General features: G+C 45.1%; 1 protein-coding gene across 16 annotated transcripts; it reads right to left on the reverse strand.

Annotated features, from left to right (window-relative positions):
• Positions 1–2,000: 2,000 nt before the first annotated feature.
• Positions 2,001–13,646, reverse strand: LOC102140379 (butyrophilin subfamily 2 member A2). 16 transcript variants are annotated; one of them, XR_012434127.1, is made up of 11 exons: positions 13,561–13,646; positions 12,845–12,956; positions 11,380–11,727; positions 8,454–8,735; positions 6,550–6,756; positions 6,060–6,080; positions 5,938–5,964; positions 5,256–5,352; positions 4,335–4,399; positions 3,126–4,074; positions 2,001–2,466 (listed from the first exon to the last, which is right to left on the reverse strand). XR_012434127.1 is itself a non-coding variant. In XM_065544304.2 (9 exons), exons 2-9 carry the CDS (start codon positions 12,924–12,926, stop codon positions 4,021–4,023), a joined length of 1,086 nt encoding a protein of 361 aa, XP_065400376.1. In that variant the 5' UTR covers positions 12,927–12,956; positions 13,561–13,646; the 3' UTR covers positions 2,001–4,020. The 16 variants fall into 16 exon arrangements, 10 of the variants coding, with proteins under 10 accessions (XP_065400376.1, XP_005553845.3, XP_005553846.3 ...); XR_012434125.1 differs by lacking the exon at positions 5,256–5,352; XR_012434126.1 differs by having other exon boundaries at positions 2,001–4,074.
• Positions 13,647–19,233: the final 5,587 nt, after the last annotated feature.

Genomic DNA, 19,233 nt, shown 5'->3' on the forward strand with positions numbered 1-19,233 from the left:
GTAAAGAAATGAACTCTGTTAACAACCTGAGTGATCTGAAAAGAGGACTCTCCCACAGTCGAGGCTCTAGATGAGGCTACGGCCTGGCCAACACCTTGACTTTTGCTCTGTGAAGTTCTGAGCAGAGAAGCTCACTAAGTTCTGCCTGGACTTCTAACCCATAGAAACTAAAATGATAAATGTGTGCTGTTTTAAACCACTAAGTTTGTGGTAATTTGTTATGCAGCAATAGATCACTAATGCATTAAAGTGAAACAGGCAGAGGCAGCAAACATGAAGATAAAGAAGATAAAGAGAATAACTTGTGTTTACAGCCCTGACCTGTTGCCTGGACTACATATTTATTATTGACTGGCCTACTCTTCATCTCCACAGGAATCTCTAGTAAGCTCCTCCACCTGAACATATCCAAAACTGACCTTTGGATTCTATGCTGGCTCCTCCCCTGGCCTCCAAAACCTGCTTCTCCTTCAGTTTCCTCATCTCAGTAAGTGGCAACTCCATCTGTACAGTTTCTTTGGACCAAAACCTGTGGTCACCCTTGATGGCCTCCTTTTTCACACCCCACCCATAAGTTTATCAGCAAAGCCTTTTTACTCTGTCTTGAAAATAAATCCAGCATCATAACATTTTCATGGCTCCTCCCTGGTACAAGTCATCTGCATCTTTCCCCTGGATCACTGCAGTAGCTCCCAGCTGGGTCTTCAGGCCTCCATCCACCAGCCCTACCCACAGCCCATATCAGCCTAGCATGTGAAGTAACTTCTTAAAACATAAGTAAGTCCAGTCCTTTTTCTGCTCAACCTTCCTGTGGCTCCCCTCTCAGAGGTAAAGCCCAGGTCAGCATGATGACTTTCAAAGCCATACGTGATCTGGCCCTCAACCCACTCTGGTCTTGTTACCTCCTATTCTCCTGGTTACCCTGTGTGCTCTGCCAACCCCAGCCTCATTACTGTTCTTCACACAAACCACAGTGCTTCTGACTCTGTGCTCTGGCACTGCTGTTCTCTCAACTCAGAATGTTTTTCTCCGAGGTATTCTGTGCCTCACTCCTATTGCTCATTACCACCCTTTTAGAAGTTGTGATTTCCTATATTCCTTCCCCAATTTATTTATCTCCTGATCAGTTATCATCATCCAACACACCATATATGTTACTACTTATTTTGTTTTCTGTCTGTCTTCTACAACCATAAGGAATGGGACTTTACGCTTTGTGCACTTCTCTGCCCCCAGTACCAGGAACACTGATTGGCATGTAGTTAGTACTCATTGATTTTTGTTGAATGAATGAATGAACTAAACACAGAAGTCCTAAGGGAAACTGGAGAGTGAGGGTCCAGGGTGTGGATGGAGAATTAGCCTGACACAGGGGAAAGGATACCTGCTTCTTAAATCAGAGAAAATAGATGAGAAGGGGCAGGAGCAGGTCAGGGCACCAGCAGGAAATTTGGAATCTCCTCCTCCTATTTTCTCTCTGAGGTTGAGGGAGCCCTAATGAATGTCATTAGTGTCCCTCCAAAAGAGACCCTAGAGATCTATCTTTATCCTTCGCCATGTGAACAAGTCTATGGGCCCTCACCACACACCAATATGCTGGGGTGTTGATCTTAGATTTCCCAGCCTGCAGAATTGCAAGAAATAAATTTCTGTTGTTTACAAACTATTCAGTCTTGGTGGTATTTTTGTTATAGCTGCCCACATAGGCTAAGACATACACATAAACATAAACAACCTTGCTTTCCATCTTTACAAATAGGTATTGAAAAAATCACTCCTGATTCTTTCAATATTGTGTCTATTTGTAACTACAGTAATAAAATTTTTGATTATTTAAAATTTTTCAGTCCAATTGGATTACGGAATTGTCTAAAACCTAAAATACTACCATTCAAGCCAGAATTTTAGATGCCTGATTGTATTAGTCAGGGTTCTCCAGAGAGACAAAACCAATACGATATAGATATAGATATAGATACACATACAGATATAGATATAGATACAGATTTATGAGCAGGCATTTATTAAGGAAATTGGCTCATGTGAATACAGAAGCTAAGAAATCACACAACAGCCCGTCTATAGGCTGGAGACCCTGGGATGCTGGTAGCACGGCTCATTTTAAGTCCGAAAGCCTCACAGCCAGGGAAGATGATTGTGTAACTCTCAGTCCAAAGCCAAAGGCCTGAGAACCCAGGGCCTCCTGGTACAAGTCCCAAAGTTCAAAGGCCAGAGAGCCAGGAGTTCTGATGTCCAAGGGCAGAAGAAGAAGAATGTCTCAGCTCCAGAGGAGAGAAGAATTTGCCTTTCCTCTGCCTTTTGGTTCTATTGGACCCATAGTCAATTGGAGGGGAGAATTTCCTACTGACTCACATGCCAGTCTCTTCTGGAAACACACTCACAGACACACCCAGAAATAATGTTGTACAGTTGTCTAGGTATTCCTTAATCCAGTCAAGGTGACATCTAAAATTAACCAGCACATGGATTAACTTCCAGGATCCACTATTCTAGTTTCCAAATGTGGTCTTGGGATTCCTAGGGAGAACTCCGACGTACTCTTAAGGAGTCCCCAGTGTTAGTACTATTTTCACAATAATAATAATGAAACATTGATCGTTTTTCATCTCGTTATTTCAGTAAGGTGCAGTAAAGTTTTTTTGAGCCAATATGACCCATGATATACCAATAGGTTTAATACAAAGACAGATATGAGAATACAAACATCTTCTATTAAGCCAGACATTAGATTTGGAAAAAGTGAACCAGTGTCACACTTCTTGTTCTTTTATTTGGACACAATAGATTGCTTTTTCACAAAACATCCTGTTTATATTAGCCTATAATTGATTTATTCATGCTATTTTAATATGAATTAAAAGATAACATTTTAAATTTTTGTTTCAATGTCAAATGCCATAAATATTAACAAATATTAACCCAAATAAACAAAAGCTCTCTAAGGTCCTCAATAATTTCTAAGTGTCTAAAGACATAATTAGATCAGGAAGTTTGAAGCCACTGGTGTCCCCATTGAATCTGAATGCTGACCTAGACCAGGTCCAGTACTTCCCTGCTCGACCAGGGCCTCAAACCTCAACCACACTCAGGGACTAAGTACTTACTCCTTGTTTATTGCAGGCACACGTGAGCCAAACCACATCCACATGAGTCCATGTTCTTCATTCATCTTTGTCCCAGGTCCAGGCCTGTGGGTGTGTGTTGTGGAAATCCTGGGGTTGGGTGGAAATGAGCCATCATCTCCCAGGTCCCTTTAGCTGTTATGGTGGGACTTAGCCATCCTTACAGCCTTGGTGCCTCCCAGCTCTCTGGTTCCACTTCCTCTATCTCTGACCTGCATATCTGGCTCCCTCTACCCTCTGGTGGTCCTGTGGATTCCTCTCTCCTCTCTCATCCTGGCGAATCCTGTTGGCCTCATTCCAAGTCCACAGCATCTGGTGCCAACTGGCATATTGGGCTCAATATGGTTGTCCTGATGTTCAGCAGCAGGTTTGCTGCCCAACAGCTTCTCTCACTTTTTTCTTGGCTGGGAGCTATGAAACAACTAGTTCCCTATGCCTGGATCCCATCCCGTAATTACAAGCAAAGGAACTGCTAAAGCCACAGCCTAGTGAGGAGGAGAAAATTGGGGCTGAGGGTTGGAGTGGGTGTGAAAAAGGCAGCTGGAAGATGTTCTCTTATGTGACCAGAGGGGAGGAGGGCGTGTCTTCCATTAGGAGTATTGTGCAGTGGCTGCTGAGATGACCAGGGCTTATCTGCATGGCTGTGAGACTAGGGAATTGATTCTATAGGCTCTCCTGGGTCCCCACTCTGTGAAGTGTCAGGCCCTCTTCAGGCACCGTGACCCCATTGGCTCCTGTGAGTGCAGGGCAGATGAAGATGGGGCTGTCATCAGACCCTATCCTGAAGAAGGGCCTCACAGGCACAGAAAATGCTGAACGGGGACATGTGTAGATGTGCGATCTGTCCCTCATGTTGTAGAAGGAGACATCTCCAGCTTCATAGTGCAGGAAGACGCCCACCCGGCAAAGGGACTCCTTCAAAGGGAGAATCCTATCAGGGGAGGACAGGGCCCGGTATTGGTTTCCAAACATCTCCAGGGTCCAGAAGCCATTCTGAGGAATCAGCAGGACCTCCCCTTTCCTCTCAACACTGTCTCTACAGACCCCCACAGTCCACACCATCACGTTTTCCACCTCCACCTCCCAGTAATGTTTCCCTGAGGCGAAGCTCTCCCATCCCAGGACACAAGGCTGACTGTCGAATCTCTCTGGGTTGTCAGGCACTCTCTGCCTGTAGGGGCCCCGTCTCACACTTCTCCGGTCCTCTGACAGGAAGAGCTCGGGATGAGCGGTGTCTGGATCCAGGACCACATCAGCTGCAGAGGAAGTCTCAGGTTTAGGCCTGGGGTCTCAGGAACCCTGGGGATTGTGTGGTTCCTGGTCCCCAGAGAGGTCTCAGAAAGCTGCAGGGGGTTCCCCATGTAGTGGCTGTTTCCATAAAGGTCCCCTGATCCCAGGCAGCTCATACCCTGAGAATTACTGAAGCTGTACTTCTATCTCTCCAAAGACAGAAGCAGCACCCCCAGGTTGAGAAGAATTGTGGCTCTATGAAGTCCAGAGAGTTTAGGAAATGAGCCAAAATTAGTGGTTCCCAGTTTTTCTCAGCATTCTAAGCTCTGATTCCTTTTCTATTAAAGACATGTGATCTCTGGGACTTTAGTTAGAAACTTTCCAACTTTGCTTAAACCATCACAGAAGCTTTATCTCCTGTTGTTCCACCACTCTCCTCTCAATGATCAATCAAGTGAGTCTCTCATTACACAGTGCTAGGTGGTGAAGGACCTCTTCATTGGTCCTATAGGTTGTTTTAATAGGTGACAACTGATTTACGTGACTGACAAGGACACCCTTCAAAGGATAAAGAAGGAGAATGAATGTGTACAAAAGAAAACCTGGTGACTGAGGGGCGTGTGGGCAAAGTTAGGGAAGAAACACTTCAATCCAGTTTTGCTTTAACAACATGGGTCTGACGTCTACCAAGATGACTTCTCCCATACAGGAAATGCAGGAGCTGAGCATTCTGCAAACCTCTACCATCTGCATGTATTCTTACTAATTCAGTCTACCTTTCTACTGCGTTACAATGATTTTCTCCTTTCCGCAAGTTGATATGTCTGATTGTGACAAGTTGTGATTGTGTCCCAAAGTGACAGTGGCAATTTTGAAACTCACCAAAGAGGAAAGGTCCATGGGCCCTGGTATCTGGTAAAGCTTGGATTCTTTGGTGCTGACAGACAGAGGTGCCGAATCACAAGATGAGAAGAACTCACTGAAAGTGGGCGATTGGTTTCTCTGTGCTCTCCCACTCACCCTCCCGCTCACCTAAATCCCCTCCCTTGGCAGACTACATGCAGAATATCAGTGCTCTCTTAGAAGCAGAAAGGTATTTCTGACCGCCTATTTGCACACCATTGCATCAGGCTTATTGGGGAGCCTTATGGCCTCTTCCTCACATGGGTCTTCAACTGTGCACAGTCTATACCATCCCCAGGATATAAATTGCTAAAACAGGATTATCTTCTTTCAAATTGATCCAGAATCAAAGAGCAATAACTTCTGAAATGTAACTCTTGGGGAGGCTACTATGCATGGGAAACCTTTGGTAATCACACATTAAGTTATTCCAAAAGAGAAAGGGTCCTGGGACGTAAACTGCAGGGTTCATTAAGAGCTGCTGGGATTCCCTGACAGAAGAGCCACAATGCATCATTGCTGGGACACTGTTGATGAATTGACCCCAGTTCCCTATTGTCCCCACCTAGCCCTGGGCCCCTTGCTCATCTCCTCTAAGAAGTCCTGTTAGCTGGCTAGTGGGGAGAAAGCTGAGATCTGAGAGAATGACAGAGGCACTCACCAGCATGTAAGAATGTTCTTCTCCATCCTGCAAGGGACAGACAGAGGCGAATGTCATGAGATGCTGCTAAGTAAGCAGAACACAAATTGTACACAGAGTAGTTCAGGAAAGGCTAAACTTACGCAATTCTTCTTGAAGTTGTTCTGAAAACAAAATACAGAAACAAAATCATGTCTTCAACAGAAGAACTAAGAGAAATTGAGCTTGTATTAAACAATGTAGGAACCGTTCTTTCTATGAACACTAACATCACCCTTCCCTTATGCCTAGGGAACAGTCAGAAACTAGCAATGACGTATGATCAGATGGCTGGGGAGTATCAGTACATTGTTAGATTTTTGTCTGAACTTTTGTTCAGCCATGTAGTGCTGCATATAGCCAGGTGAACGAATGCAACGTGTGCAGCATGGAAGAAAGAAAGCTCTGAATGATTACTTCTTATGACATGAGAGTCCCAAGCCCTTGTTGCTGCTGCTGTGCATTTCCTCTCTCTTCCCCAGGCTGGTACCTGTGAGAACTGAGGCCTTTCTATGACAGTCAATTGTCCTCCTACTTATTTAACTTTTTAAAATTTCTTTCTATTTTTCCATACTTTCTTTCCAAATTCCTTACGTGCAATTTCTTTTTCCTCTTGTTCAACTTCCTTTTCCCCTGACAGAATCTTTTTTTCCCTTTGAAGTTTCTTGATGCAACAGATGCTCACAGCCATGAAGATGATGAAAACAGCCAGGATGACAGCCATGGACACCATCCAGGGAGATGTGGTCAGGATGACAGCCAGGGCCACCATCCACGGAGATGTGCTGGGCATAAAGGATTCTGAAAAGGCAGCCAGAAAAGTCCACTTAGTTTGAAATAGAACATCTGGATGAGAGTGACCCTAAGAGCACATCTGATGAGCTCCTCAGCTACCTGCTCTGTTGGCTACTCCCTCAGAAACCTCAGATGGAGGAAGCGATGCTGGCTTTACACTGGCTAACGCCTCAGTGACTGCCAGAGCCGGGCCGAGAAGGGGGCAAAGCAGAAACATCTGGAGTCACCATGGAAAGGACCAGGGTGCATAAAGCTAACCAGCCATGCTGAGTCAGCACAGCCACCACCCTGCCTCAAGCCACCATCACTCATGCCTAGAATACTACAGTGTCCACCTTCTTGTTCTGCCCTATTCTGTAATCTGTTCTCAGCAGAGCAGCCCAAGTGAGATCATGTTAATTATTTGCTCAAAACCTTCCAATGCTTCCTGTGTCACTCACTCTAAAAGCCAAGGCCTGTTTGTGGCCTGTGCTGCCATATATAACGTAGTTGCATCACCTCTGTGAATTCATCTCCCCCAACTTCCTGAACTCACTCCATTTCAGCCACACCAGCATCACCTCCTGGGAGTCCTGGAAACTGCCAGACACGCTCTTTCCTCACGCCCTTTGCATATGCTCTTCCTGTACCTTAGCTGCTCAGTCCTTAAGCATCTGATGGTTCCTTGCCTTGATTGCTCAATTTCCATCTTTACAGTGAAGTCTTCCCTGACCACCTTGTTAATAATTATGATGCCTCACACTCCTGGAACTCTCTATTTTCTCTTTGCTTAATTTTTCCTACATGATCATCACTATGTGATAGAATATATAGATAATTATTTATTTAATCATTTGTTTCAATTATTTCATATCTTGCTCTCTCTCTCTCTCCCTTTTTTGCTTTTTCTTTTTTAAGAGAGAGTCTCACTCTGTCGCCCAGGCTGGAGTGCAGTGGCGCGATCTCGGCTCAAGCTCTGCCACCCAGGTTCAAGCGATTCTCCTGCTCAGCCTCCCAAGCAGCGGGGATTACAGGTGCCTGCTACTGCACTCGGCTAATTTTTGTAGTTTTGGTAGAGATGGTGTTTCACCATCTTGGCCAGGCTGGTCTTGAACTCCTGAACTTGTGATCCACCGCCTTGGCCTCCCAAAGTGCTGGGATTGCAGACATGAGCCATCGTGCCCGGCCGCTGTCTCTCTCTAGAATATGACCTCCTTGAGGATAGAAATTTTCATATATTTTGTTCAATTATTGACCTTTGGTTTCCAGTCTTAAACATAAGAAATGCTTGTTGAACATTTGTTGAATACATTTATGAATGTCTGTTGATAGGGAATTTCCCCAGCTCTGTCCTTTGGGAAGTCCCATAGACAGGAAGGGATGGCAGCACACAGGAATGCCAAGTGTAGACAGTCACCCATCCACACTACTCTCCGTGTTTGATGGTTGTCCTTAATATTTTACACTTGTTGCAGCATAAAGACCTAATCAAGAAAAAAAGACCAGGTTTACCCTCAGAGAAGAGGCTCCTACTCTTGTGTTTTGGGACTCTTTGAATCTCCCTTTGTGAGGAGGGGAGAGGCCTCAACTCAGCTGCAGTCTCCAGCTCCTCAGAGCCTAGGACAATTCTACCCACACTACTGTCCACATCCTCACTCTGGGCTCCTTCTGTGTGCTGAGGATCCTGCATACACTCGATAGGTCTCAGAGGGCAGAGAACTAACCTGGAATAAAAATGACAGTTTCCTTCTCCTGGCTGAGCAGCGTGTTGTTGACAGAGCAGGATACATTCCTCACAGACTTGTCTCTGATGATCACAGCTGTGGTGACCATGAAGAGGCCGTCTGCATCAGCGATGGAAACCTCCTTCAGGGCGGGCACGATCTCACTGTAGGGGTCCCTCCACACTGTGAGGGGCTCTGGGTACCACCCTCTAGATATGCACTCCAGCCAAATGCTCCCATCCTCTTGGACCTTGATTTCAATGAGGGGCTTAGAGCCAAGGCCTGGAGAGGGAGAAGAGCTCAGTCAAAGGCAGTGGTGTCTTAGCCCCTACTGCACCTTGAAGGAAGGATGCTAGAAAGACCCCTGGTTTTGGAGAACATCAGGAAAGCAATATGCAAAATAAATTGTGAGATCTCTAAGAGAAAAGATCACATTGCACACTTTTCTTTATGCTCCACCTGAAGGCCCCATCACAGCGCCAAGCATCTATCTGTCTGCTATAAATGCTTGCTGTGCGATTTATTCTGGCAAAGACTAATTTTCTCACTCCCAGAAGGGTGTGTCCAAATTCTCAACAGGCACGTTGAGAATTTCACTTTCTGTCCTGGGATGACTTCTCTGCCGACCTCAATTTCCTGAAGCTCTAAAATAATACACTGATGACAGAAACCTACCAGGTTGGCAGAATCCCTTTTTTTCCTTTTTTTTTTTTTTTTTTGTAGAGATGCAGTTTTGCCATGTTGCCCAGGCTGCTCTCAAACTCCTGAGCTAAGGCAATTCACCTGACTTGACCTCTCAAAATGCTGGGATTACAGGTATGAGTCATCATGCTCAGCCTTGGCTAAATCTTAAGAAACTTTTTGAACCAAAGTCACTGACACTTCTGTCTAGTTCAGGGCCTCACATCATCATGGCTATCTACCTCCATAGGAGGTGATGGTTTTTAGGAGAATGGACCGAGCTAGCTGGCAAAGCCAACTCTTATTCTAATTCACAGTTGTTTACCTCCCAGAGGTTCCACCCAATAGAGAATTTTCTTATAGTTCTTTGAGAACATCAATGTATTAGAAATATCTGGATGCCCCTGGGATCTTAAGATAATCATATCGCCTCCTTAATGTCAGAGATCATCACCAAAAATCCTAATAATTCAGGCTCATCCTAAATATATGCTATCTTTACTAGAATCTTCAATGAAAGAGAATACCTGGAGTGAGAGAGCTGCAAAAGCATGGTCCTGGGAGACCCTTCAGCCGTGTTTGACCATCCAAACTTCTCCTGAATAATTCCTTTGTAAAGTCTCCCAACAAATTATATTAAAGAAAGAAAATTAAAGCAATCACTTAAGCCTAGTGCTTTCTGCTCTGTTTAATTTTTGTCAGGAGAAAAAAACTAGTTGTGCATTTGAAGGCTCACACAGAAATCTTGAATTAGAAAAGAAATTAAAATACCTCAGCAAATTGGAAAACAAACTCCTACAAAACATTCCATGGGTTCAACACGGGTAACATGACACAATAGATTTAAGGGAAAGATCAGCCACCAACCAATCCAACAAGCAGAATACAATAAGCAAGCAAACAAAAAGTCCTACAGCAACCCAGTTCAGACTGGGGAAGGTCAGGACAGGGTTGGTTTTACAGAGAAAGAGTAGTGGGTCCCTGCCACATAGAAACCATTCATTACTGGGCAACACTGCAGTGCTGCTGTGAACATAGTCATGACAATGGGTCAAGAAGCCCTCCTTCCACGATGTTGTTTTAGTCAGATGTAAGGTTGCCTTTGTGAGTAGCAAAGATGGGGTCTCCTACCTGTTATGATTTGGGGCCTCCTGGGAAGAACCCAATTTCCTAGTCCTTGCCTCCACAGGTCTGATGGACTGAAATGCCACCTTGAATTATTCTGCACCTTAAAGGCTTTTTCAGTCCTGAAATATACCTTTTAAAGCAAAATACACTAATCCTAAGACTGAGGTAATCACTTAGTGTCACTTTAACAAACTCCTAGAAATTCCAGTTTAAGTGCATTTCTATGCTGAAGCCTTGCCAATTTTTTCCCAGCTAAATTCTTAGTCTTTCTCTGTGGAGTTAGCAGGAATTACATATAATTTTGCTTCTGTATTTAGTTGTGCTTTAATAAAATCACCTATTTACAAGTAAGTCACTCTCTCTGCAATCAGTATTTCAGGAAAGAAGAAAATGTCAAGATTAATATTTATCGAAAAATAAGATTTCATATGTCGTAGTTCTCTGGGCAGTTCTTATTGATTCTGATTGCCCCAGGACAATTTTTGACAGTGTCTCCTTTCACTCTCAGAAGTGCACAGTTCAATGCAGAGGCAGGCATAAGACTTTCTTTTCCGAGATTAATTATTTTCCCCCGCTCATGGCCTCAGCTGAGGAATGAGTGTGCTTCTGAAGAAGTGAAGCCCAGGCTGGGCGTGGTGGCACACACCAGTAATCCTAGCACTTTGGGAGACTGAAGCAGGTGGATCACAAGGTCAGGAGTTTGAGACCAGCCTGGCCAACATGGTGAAACCCCGTCTCTACTAAAAAAATGCAAAAATTAGCCGGGCATGGTAGCGCATGCCTGTAATCTCAGCTACTCAGGAGGCTGAGGCAGGAGAATTGCTTGAACCCAGGAGGTGGAGGTTGCAGTGACCCAAGATCGCACCACTGTACTCCAGCCTGGGCAACATAGCAAGATTCTGTCTTGAAAAAAAAAAAAAAAAAAAAGAAGTGAAACCCATAGCTTAGCAGAGCAAACCCACTCATGTGGCCTTTGTGCAGGAGGAAGCCACTCTATCTGTGGAAAGGGGACTCCAGATAGATATCCGTTGGTCTGCAATGGGCCTGAGGTTAAGGGAGAAATTTTCCCCAAAAGTCACACTGTGCAAAAGTAATAAAGCCAAATGAAGTGACGCACCTGCCACCACGAGGCGCAGGATGGCCTCATCGTAGGACCTGCCTTCTTGGAAGTAACAGCGGTAGATGCCATTCTCCTGGGTTGTGACGTTGTGTATGACCAGGGCCACACTGCCCCTGCTGATGTCTTTGCTCACAAACGTGATTCTTCCTCGGTACTCTTCCATCTGCTCCTCTGTTCTCTCTCTCCTGCCCTTATACACAAACACTGCGGGGGAGAACTGAGACCGGAACCACCGCACCTCCATATCCTCAGCATTTTTCTTGGATGACAGATGGCAGCGTAACGTAGTGTTTTCTCCCACTATGGCCAGGATGGGACTAGCTGGCCCCACGACAGTAAACTGGGCTGTTCAACAAAGGGGCAGAATCAGACAAGGACACCAGTTATCACATCTTTAAGGCAAAAAAAAAGAAAAAAATTCCAGGGACAAAAGGAAGCAGATATTCCAAGGCCACAGGGGTTCTTGGGCTGAGAACCCTTCTGGGGACCAGTAGCTGTGGCTGGTCGGCAGCACCCACCCCTGGAAGCAGTAACTATTGAGGCTGCTCCTGCTTCATGAAGGAAACATTGGGGAGCCCGCCCTGGGCACACTGTGCCACTGAGGTTTTCCTCCATTCTGCAATCTAGCACTGTGCCTGAGTGTAGTGTAAACTTGAACTGTCCGTTAGGGCAGTGTTAACAGTTAGTTAACACTTAGTGTTAACAATTAATGTTAACTATCCACTAGACATTTAACAGTTCCAATTGAAATGAACTCTAAGTGTAAAACACATACAGACTATAAAGATTTAAAATTTCAAAATGTCAAATATCTCATTGGTAATAGTTCCCATTAACTAAGCATTTAAATATTGATATTTTATTACATGAAACAAAATACATTATTAAAATGTATTTCAAGTATGTTTTTACCTTTTAAAATAAAAAGTAGACTAGGCACAGGGTCTTGTGCCTGTTATTGCAGATATTTGGGAGGCCAAAGTGGTAGGATCCTTAACAGCTAGGAGTTTGAGACCTGCCTGGGCAAATAGTGAGACCCTGTCTTTACAAAAAATAAAACTTGAAGTTGAGTGTGGTGGCCCTTGCTTGTACTCTCTGCTACTTGGGAGGCTGAGATTGGGAGGATCCCTTGAGCCCAGGAGTTCCAGGTTACAGTGAGTTATGATCTCATTCGCCATCTGCTTCATTCTAGCCTGGTGACAGAGCAATACACTGTCTCTTAAATAAACAAACAAATAAATAAAAAGTTAAAAAAAATTTTGAAAATTTGCACTTGTATATGCACTTGACCTTTGTGTCTCACTGTATTTCTTTTGGACTGTGCTGGTATAAATTCAGTGAACATGTTCAGAATGAAAGGATAAGTCAAGAACCCCACAGTCCTTCCTTCTTTCCCTTTGCAGACTACAGGATTGATGTTCCTTTCTGAGAGGTGACAGCAGCAAGTGGCACACATCCCTACCTGAGACCGGTGCACACAGGCTGAGAAGGAGGAGGAGGAGGGAGGCTGGCAGGGAGAAGTGCAGGGCAGCAGCTGGTTCCATGAGCAGCCAGGGCAGGCAGGGACCAGAGGCCTAGGGTTACAGAGGAGGAAAATCAGCCTAGGAATCTTGGTACCTCGCTGCTGGTCGAGTTCAGCCTCTCTTGTCACTCAAGTAAGTCTCATCGGTGCCCCAGCTTCTGGGAGTCGCTTGCATATCTCAAGGCTCAGGTATCTCCCGAGAGAGGGATTCCTTAAACATTCCATGAAGTAAGCCATCAATGCAAAGATCAAGGGGGCCGTTTTCCACCTTCCTCAGCTCACTTCTCTGGCCAGAGTCCGGTTTCTTTAGTTGTCCCTAGATTCTTTCACACCCTCCTCCCTCCACTTCCCTGTCCCCGAGACCCAGGTCGGGACACTCGAGGTAAAGCCAGGAGAGGCCGCGCCTCCCCACCAGTGTGGCCTTCCTCTCTCCCAGGACCCCCTCTCTTGTCCAGAGCAGATCCCGCTCCCCGCACCTACCGTCCCCACCCCGGAGCTGTAGCGCTTCCCCTCCCTTTCCTACCTTCTAGAATTAACCTCTGTTTTTCTTTTCCCCTGTGATCCTCACATGACGATTTTCCGATACAACTCACCCATGGGCACAGTCACCACCAGACAACAAAGCATCCCAAAGAGAAGAGAAAAGTTTTGTTCACCTCCCATTAATTGCGATGTTTGGAGTTGCGGGACCCGGGATCTGGGACCTGTTGCCCGGATGTCCTGAAGTCCCAAGATTGCCACTGAACAGTTTAGAGCCCAGGATTGGCCGAGTGCAGCAGAACTAGCCAATGGTGTCTCGAGCCTTATTTCTCAGCAGTTACTAGGTAGAATACACACAAAAAACCCCCCAAAATCTCAAGCAGCAAATAACCTTTTAGGGTTATTAGGTATTTCTATTTCCTTTTTCTTTGTTCTTTCTTTCTTTCTTTCTTTCTTTCTTTCTTTCTTTCTTTCTTTCTTTCTTTCTTTCTTTCTTTCTTTCTTCTTTCTTTCTTTCTTTCTTTCTTTCTTCTTTCTTTCTTTCTTTCTTTCTTTCTTTCTTTCTTTCTTTCTCTCTCTCTCCTTCCTTCCTTCCTTCTTTCTCTTCTTTCATGTCTCCCTCGCGCTTTATTCTTTCTTTCTCTCGCTTTCTTCTTTCTTTCTCTTTCTTTTTTCTTCCTTCCTCCCTTCTTTCCTCTCTCTTCCTTTCTCTCTCTTCTCTTCCTTTCTTCCTTTTCCTTCCTTGCTTCTTTCTTTCCTTCCTTCCTTCTTTCTTTCCTTCCTTCCTTCTTTCCTTCCTTCTCTCTCTCTTTCTTTCTTTCTTTCCTTCCTTCCTTCCTTCCTTCCTTCCTTCCTTCCTTCCTTCCTTCCTTCCTTTCATTCTTTTACAAAGCCTTGAGATTCCCCAAGGGGTCGGTGGCTTTGCTGGTATCCACAAGGAGAGGGCTCTCTATGTAGAGGGTGATTTTGCTGGGGAGGAAACATGAGGAGGAAAACATAAGCTGCCCCCTTTCCAAAGCCGGAGGACTCTTGTTCAAGTCGCTGGCTTTGGAGGTTGGGCCTGGCACGCTGGAGGGGAAGCAGACATGACTGGAGTGGGAGGGGTAGCAAAGGAAAGGAGACAGCAGTTGCAGTGGCTGTTATGAAGGTCTGGTTGTTCATTCCAAAGATATTGGATAAGAGGTGCTGAGAATACTGAGTGAGGATTAAAAACCCTTTCCCAAGGGGAGGTGGCATTCTGGTGAGGGCAGAAGATGGAAGTGGGCAAAGACTTTCTAGTTGGTCTTGACCTTCTGCCAGTAGGTGGTGGGGTTAGGTCCAGGGACCACACACACACACCAGCACACATACCCTCCTCCCCACGAACATAATCCCTCCTCCACAGAATCCAATCTTGTCATTGTATAGATATCTTCCTGAGGCCCATTTGTCAATAACCCCTCAAATGTCTAAATACCTAGTCTGGAACTGGTGTGGTGGCTCACACCTATAATCCCAGCACTTTGGGAGAGGGAGGCAGGCAGATCACTTGAAGTCAGGAGTTCAAGACCAGCATAGCCAACATGACGAAACCCCGTGTCTACCAAAAAAAAAAATTAGCTGGGTGTGGTGGGACATGCCTGTAAACCCAATTACTCAGGAGGCTGAGGCAGGAGAATGGCTTGAACCTGGGAGGCAGAGGTTAGGATGAACCGAGATCATGCACTGCACTCCAACCTGGGTGATGAAGTGAGACTCTGCCTCTAAATAAATAAATAATAAAATATACATAAATAAATGCGTAGTCTGGAGGCCTCCAATTCCCTTCTGATTCAATTCTAAACTTTGCAGCTAACACACCAGCAATGGCTCCACAGTGGCCTTGCATCACAATGTTACACTCTCTGTGGCCAGCGCTCCCTTTCCCATGCCATGCCTTTCACTTGAATTGTTTGCTTCATCTCTACGCCTTGAAATCCTGCCCAGCCTTCGTGCCTACTTCCTCCAAAAACAACTCTGGATGTTCCTGCCTGAAGGGTTCTCAGCCTCTTCTGACACCCAAATCTTTTGCTGTTCCCATGTCCTGTTTTGTATTATTGTTATACAGGTATCAACTGTGTTTTGCTGTGACTGGAGTACCTGCTCCTCAGGGCAGACTTCTGCAGGATGTGATTCCTCTCTTCTTACAGGGCCCAGCTCTAAGCTCTGCTCTCAGCTGTTGTTCAATGCATGAGTGACATGCTCAGGGTAAGGTCATTTCCACCACAGCATGGCCCAGTTCCTGGAATCATTTGGCACCAGAGTGCGAGAGAGAGATGGCAGCATGATTAAGCCACTCTAGGTCAGAAGTTCAAGGACCAGGAAGGAGGAACCAGTAGGTCCCTTCTGCAGAGAAAGCTCTTTGATGAGACTAAGATAAAGAAAGCCCTAAGAACTGTTTTTTCTATTGAACTGACACTTGAACTGTCTCATTCTCATGCAGCCTCACTCATTACCTGATGTTTCTGGATTATAATTAAAATTGGATTCTGGGTTGAGTGACTCATGAGGGTAAATACATCAGTATTAGAACATTCCAACCGGGACTGGGCAGCTGTTGGGAAAGTACAGAAGAGAAGGATGCAAGGGTCTAAGAGCATGGCCAGCCAGGATGAGACCTGGCTTCACATTTTTATCTGAAGAAATAAGGCCCAGGGCTTTGAAGTAGCTTGTGCCAGCTAAGCCAGGCCTCAACCTCTGCCAAAGCTGATCTGAGAAGGAGGGAAACATGTGTGTTCTGAGAAGGAAGAGGATCAGTTAGCCATAGGGTAGCTTAGGAAGAAAGCAGGTTCTACTGGGGTGTGCCAGGTTAGATAGTAATGACCTAACCCAATCATGCTCTGTCCTGGGAGGGAAAAAGAGACAGAAAGGGTCACTTTAGAAAGATTCTTTATGGACATGGTGTACCAGCCAATCCTGGAAGAACCAGGACCCAGAGTGAGCACTGATTCACTGTTGGTTTGCAATAAACTCAAATCTTTGAAAGTAATATGGGTATGTCATCTCCAGCTATGGAGTACTCCAAGGGGATCTGCAGGCATCTTGGCATGCAGAAAATCCATTTCTACACTGTCCTGTTCAAATTCTAGTTTCCTGACTCACAGAATCAATGAGCATATTATAATGCTTATGAAGCTTCCAAATTTTACAACTGTCGCAATATTAACTAGTACATTTACCTTGTCTCAACAGAACAAATTTTTTCTTTTTCTTTTTTTTTTTTTTTTGAGACGGAGTCTCGCGCTGTGTCACCCAGGCTGGAGTGCAGTGGTGCGATCTCGGCTCACTGCAAGCTCCGCCTCCCAGGTTCACGCCGTTCTCCTGCCTCAGCCTCTGAGTAGCTGGGACTACAGGCGCCCGCCACCACGCCCGGCTAGTTTTTTTGTATTTTTAGTAGAGACGGGGTTTCACCATGTTAGCCAGGATGGTCTTGATCTCCTGACCTCGTGATCCACCCGCCTCGGCCTCCCAAAGTGCTGGGATTACAGGCTTGAGCCACCGCGCCCGGCCAGAACAAATTTTTTCAAAGAGAAGAAATGATATTGGGCTTCTAAAAGAAACAAACATGATAAAATTGTCTAAACTCTCCATTTGGAGCCTTCTCTCTACTCATCTACTTTTGTCTTCTCTGCAATCCACCATCCTTTAGTCCACACCATGAATGGAACATTTCTTCCCACAGCTCCCATGCACATCTGCTACAGGAGTAACTGGCCACATGTCACTTGGTCCTCTGGTCTAGCCTGGGTCAGATGTCCATCCCAGACCCAGTCCATGTGGTAAGGCTGCAGGGCCGTGTAATGTGGATATGTTTTGGAAGACAAGAGGTCACTAATGCTAAATAAATGTGGTGCAGGGAGGGCAGAGAGACCTTGAAAGGCATTCACTATATTCTCAGAGGCAGAGCCCTTAGAACAGGCACTGTTGATGCCCTGTCCCATATTCTCCTGGCCTATCACAGTTTGCCAATAGCTGAGGCACAGTTTCCTGGAAGGCTGACAAACTTCCCACCTCCAGTGAGTATCTCCCTTCTCCTTTGCCTGTGAGCTTTATCACACCCGTGATAGTTGCTTTTCTGCAGTTACATAGCCCAATCTTAAAGTGCATTAGAATTAACACTCCCAGGCCAACCTTCAACCAATTCAAGCAAAGGAGGATGGGAAGTGGAGATAAAGTCCCAGGTCCCATAGTCCTTAGGAAGATTCTAAGCTGTATCACACATTTCATGTGGTTTCTTAGAGAGTCCTAAAAGAGATTGAGCCAAGTTATCCACATGGTAACTGACTCATGAGTGAACCCTTTATCCCATTTCTCATGTAATTGGCTTTCTCTCATTTCTCAATTTATTTCTGCACTTGTGTTTCCTGGGATCACTTCCCAAATCAGTGTGGCGAGCTGAATAGTGCTCCCTCAGCACCCCTTTGAGCTATATCCACTAAGAAACTTATGAATAGAATGTATAACATGGCAAAATGGATCTTACACAGAATTCAAATTATGGACCTTAAAATAGAGAGATTTTCTAAACTATCTGGGTGGACTCAGTCAAATCACAGGAGTCTTTAAAAGTAAAAGGTGTACTGAGCACGGTGGCTCACGCCTATAATCCCAGCACTTTGGGAGACCAAGGTGGACAGACTGCTTGAGCTCAGGAGTTTGAGACTAGCCTGGGCAACATGGCAAGACCCTGTCTCTACAAAAAAAATACCCAGGCATGGTGATGTGGGCTGTGGTCCCAGTTACTCGGGAAGCTGAGGTAGGTGGATTGCTTGAGCCCAGGGGACAGTTTGCAGTGAGCCGAGATCACGCTACTGCACTTCATCCTGAGTGACAGAGCAAATCCCTATCAAAAATAAATAAATAAATAAAATGAAGGAAAAAAAGGAGAAGTTAAAAGAATCAGAGCAATGTAATGGAGAAAAAGAACCAGGAGAGGAGCCTCAATGTAGTGTTGCTACTTTGAAGATGGAGGAGGGAGCTAGGAGGCAGAGTGTGGCAGCCTCTAGAAGTGGGTACAGCCCTTAGCTATAAACCAGGAAACAACTGGGACCTCAGTCCTATAAATGAAAGGAACTGATTCTGCCAACAATCTGAATAAGCAAGGAAACAGTTTCTTCCTTAGAGACTGCAGAAAGGAATCCACCCTGCAGACACCTTGATTCTAGCCTGTTGAGATCCCTGTGGGACTTCTCACCTACAGAACAGTGAGATAATACATTTGTGTTGCTTTAAGTCTATGAATTTCTAGTAATTCAGATGGCAGCAATAGAAGATGCATCCAATAAGGATTTTGTGAAAATGCTGCAGTGAGGTAAACTGAGACTGTGGTGAGTACAGTGGGTGAGCAGAATACTCTACTGTACTGAGTAGACACCATAGTCTAGAAAAAGCCAAGTTGAGGAGTCAGCATTATTAACACATTTATTGAACAACTAGAGCTTAACAAGCACTTGCCAAGTAGAGGGGATAGAGTGGTGAGCAATGATAGTGATAATAATGAGGAGCAGTTTTCCCTAGCAGGCATCAGTTGAAAGAAATATGGGTTTAACATCCACCAATGATCAGGAGTGAACAGATCCTTTTCCAGGAGACTGAGTCCATAGCGGGATTAAAATCATCCCTGTAATTCTTCTAGCTTCCTTCATCCAAATTACTTATATCACAGAGGATATTTAGGGTATTTGTTCTGCCTAGAAATCTTGACTGTAGGAAGCCTTGCTCTGGCTGCACGATCACTTATCACATTTGTTGGGTGGGCACACATCTGTGCCCCATTGAGTGTGGCCTCTAGTCTCTTTCCAAGTCACAGGCCATGTGGGAACTATAACGTT

Source organism: Macaca fascicularis, chromosome 4, assembly GCF_037993035.2.
Source record: "Macaca fascicularis isolate 582-1 chromosome 4, T2T-MFA8v1.1".
Classification (NCBI taxonomy): Eukaryota; Metazoa; Chordata; class Mammalia; order Primates; family Cercopithecidae; genus Macaca; species Macaca fascicularis.

Coding starts and splice junctions, on each gene's coding strand:
- LOC102140379 (XM_005553788.5), bottom strand. CDS start 12,926: ATGGAACCAGCTGCTGCCCTGCACTTCTCCCTGCCAGCCTCCCTCCTC. Junction 8,736..11,379: donor CCTGCGCCTCGTGGTGGCAG/GTGCGTCACTTC, acceptor CTCCCTCTCCAG/GCCTTGGCTCTAAGCCCCTC. Junction 6,081..6,549: donor AGAGGAAAAAGAAATTGCAC/GTAAGGAATTTG, acceptor TTTTGTTTTCAG/AACAACTTCAAGAAGAATTG.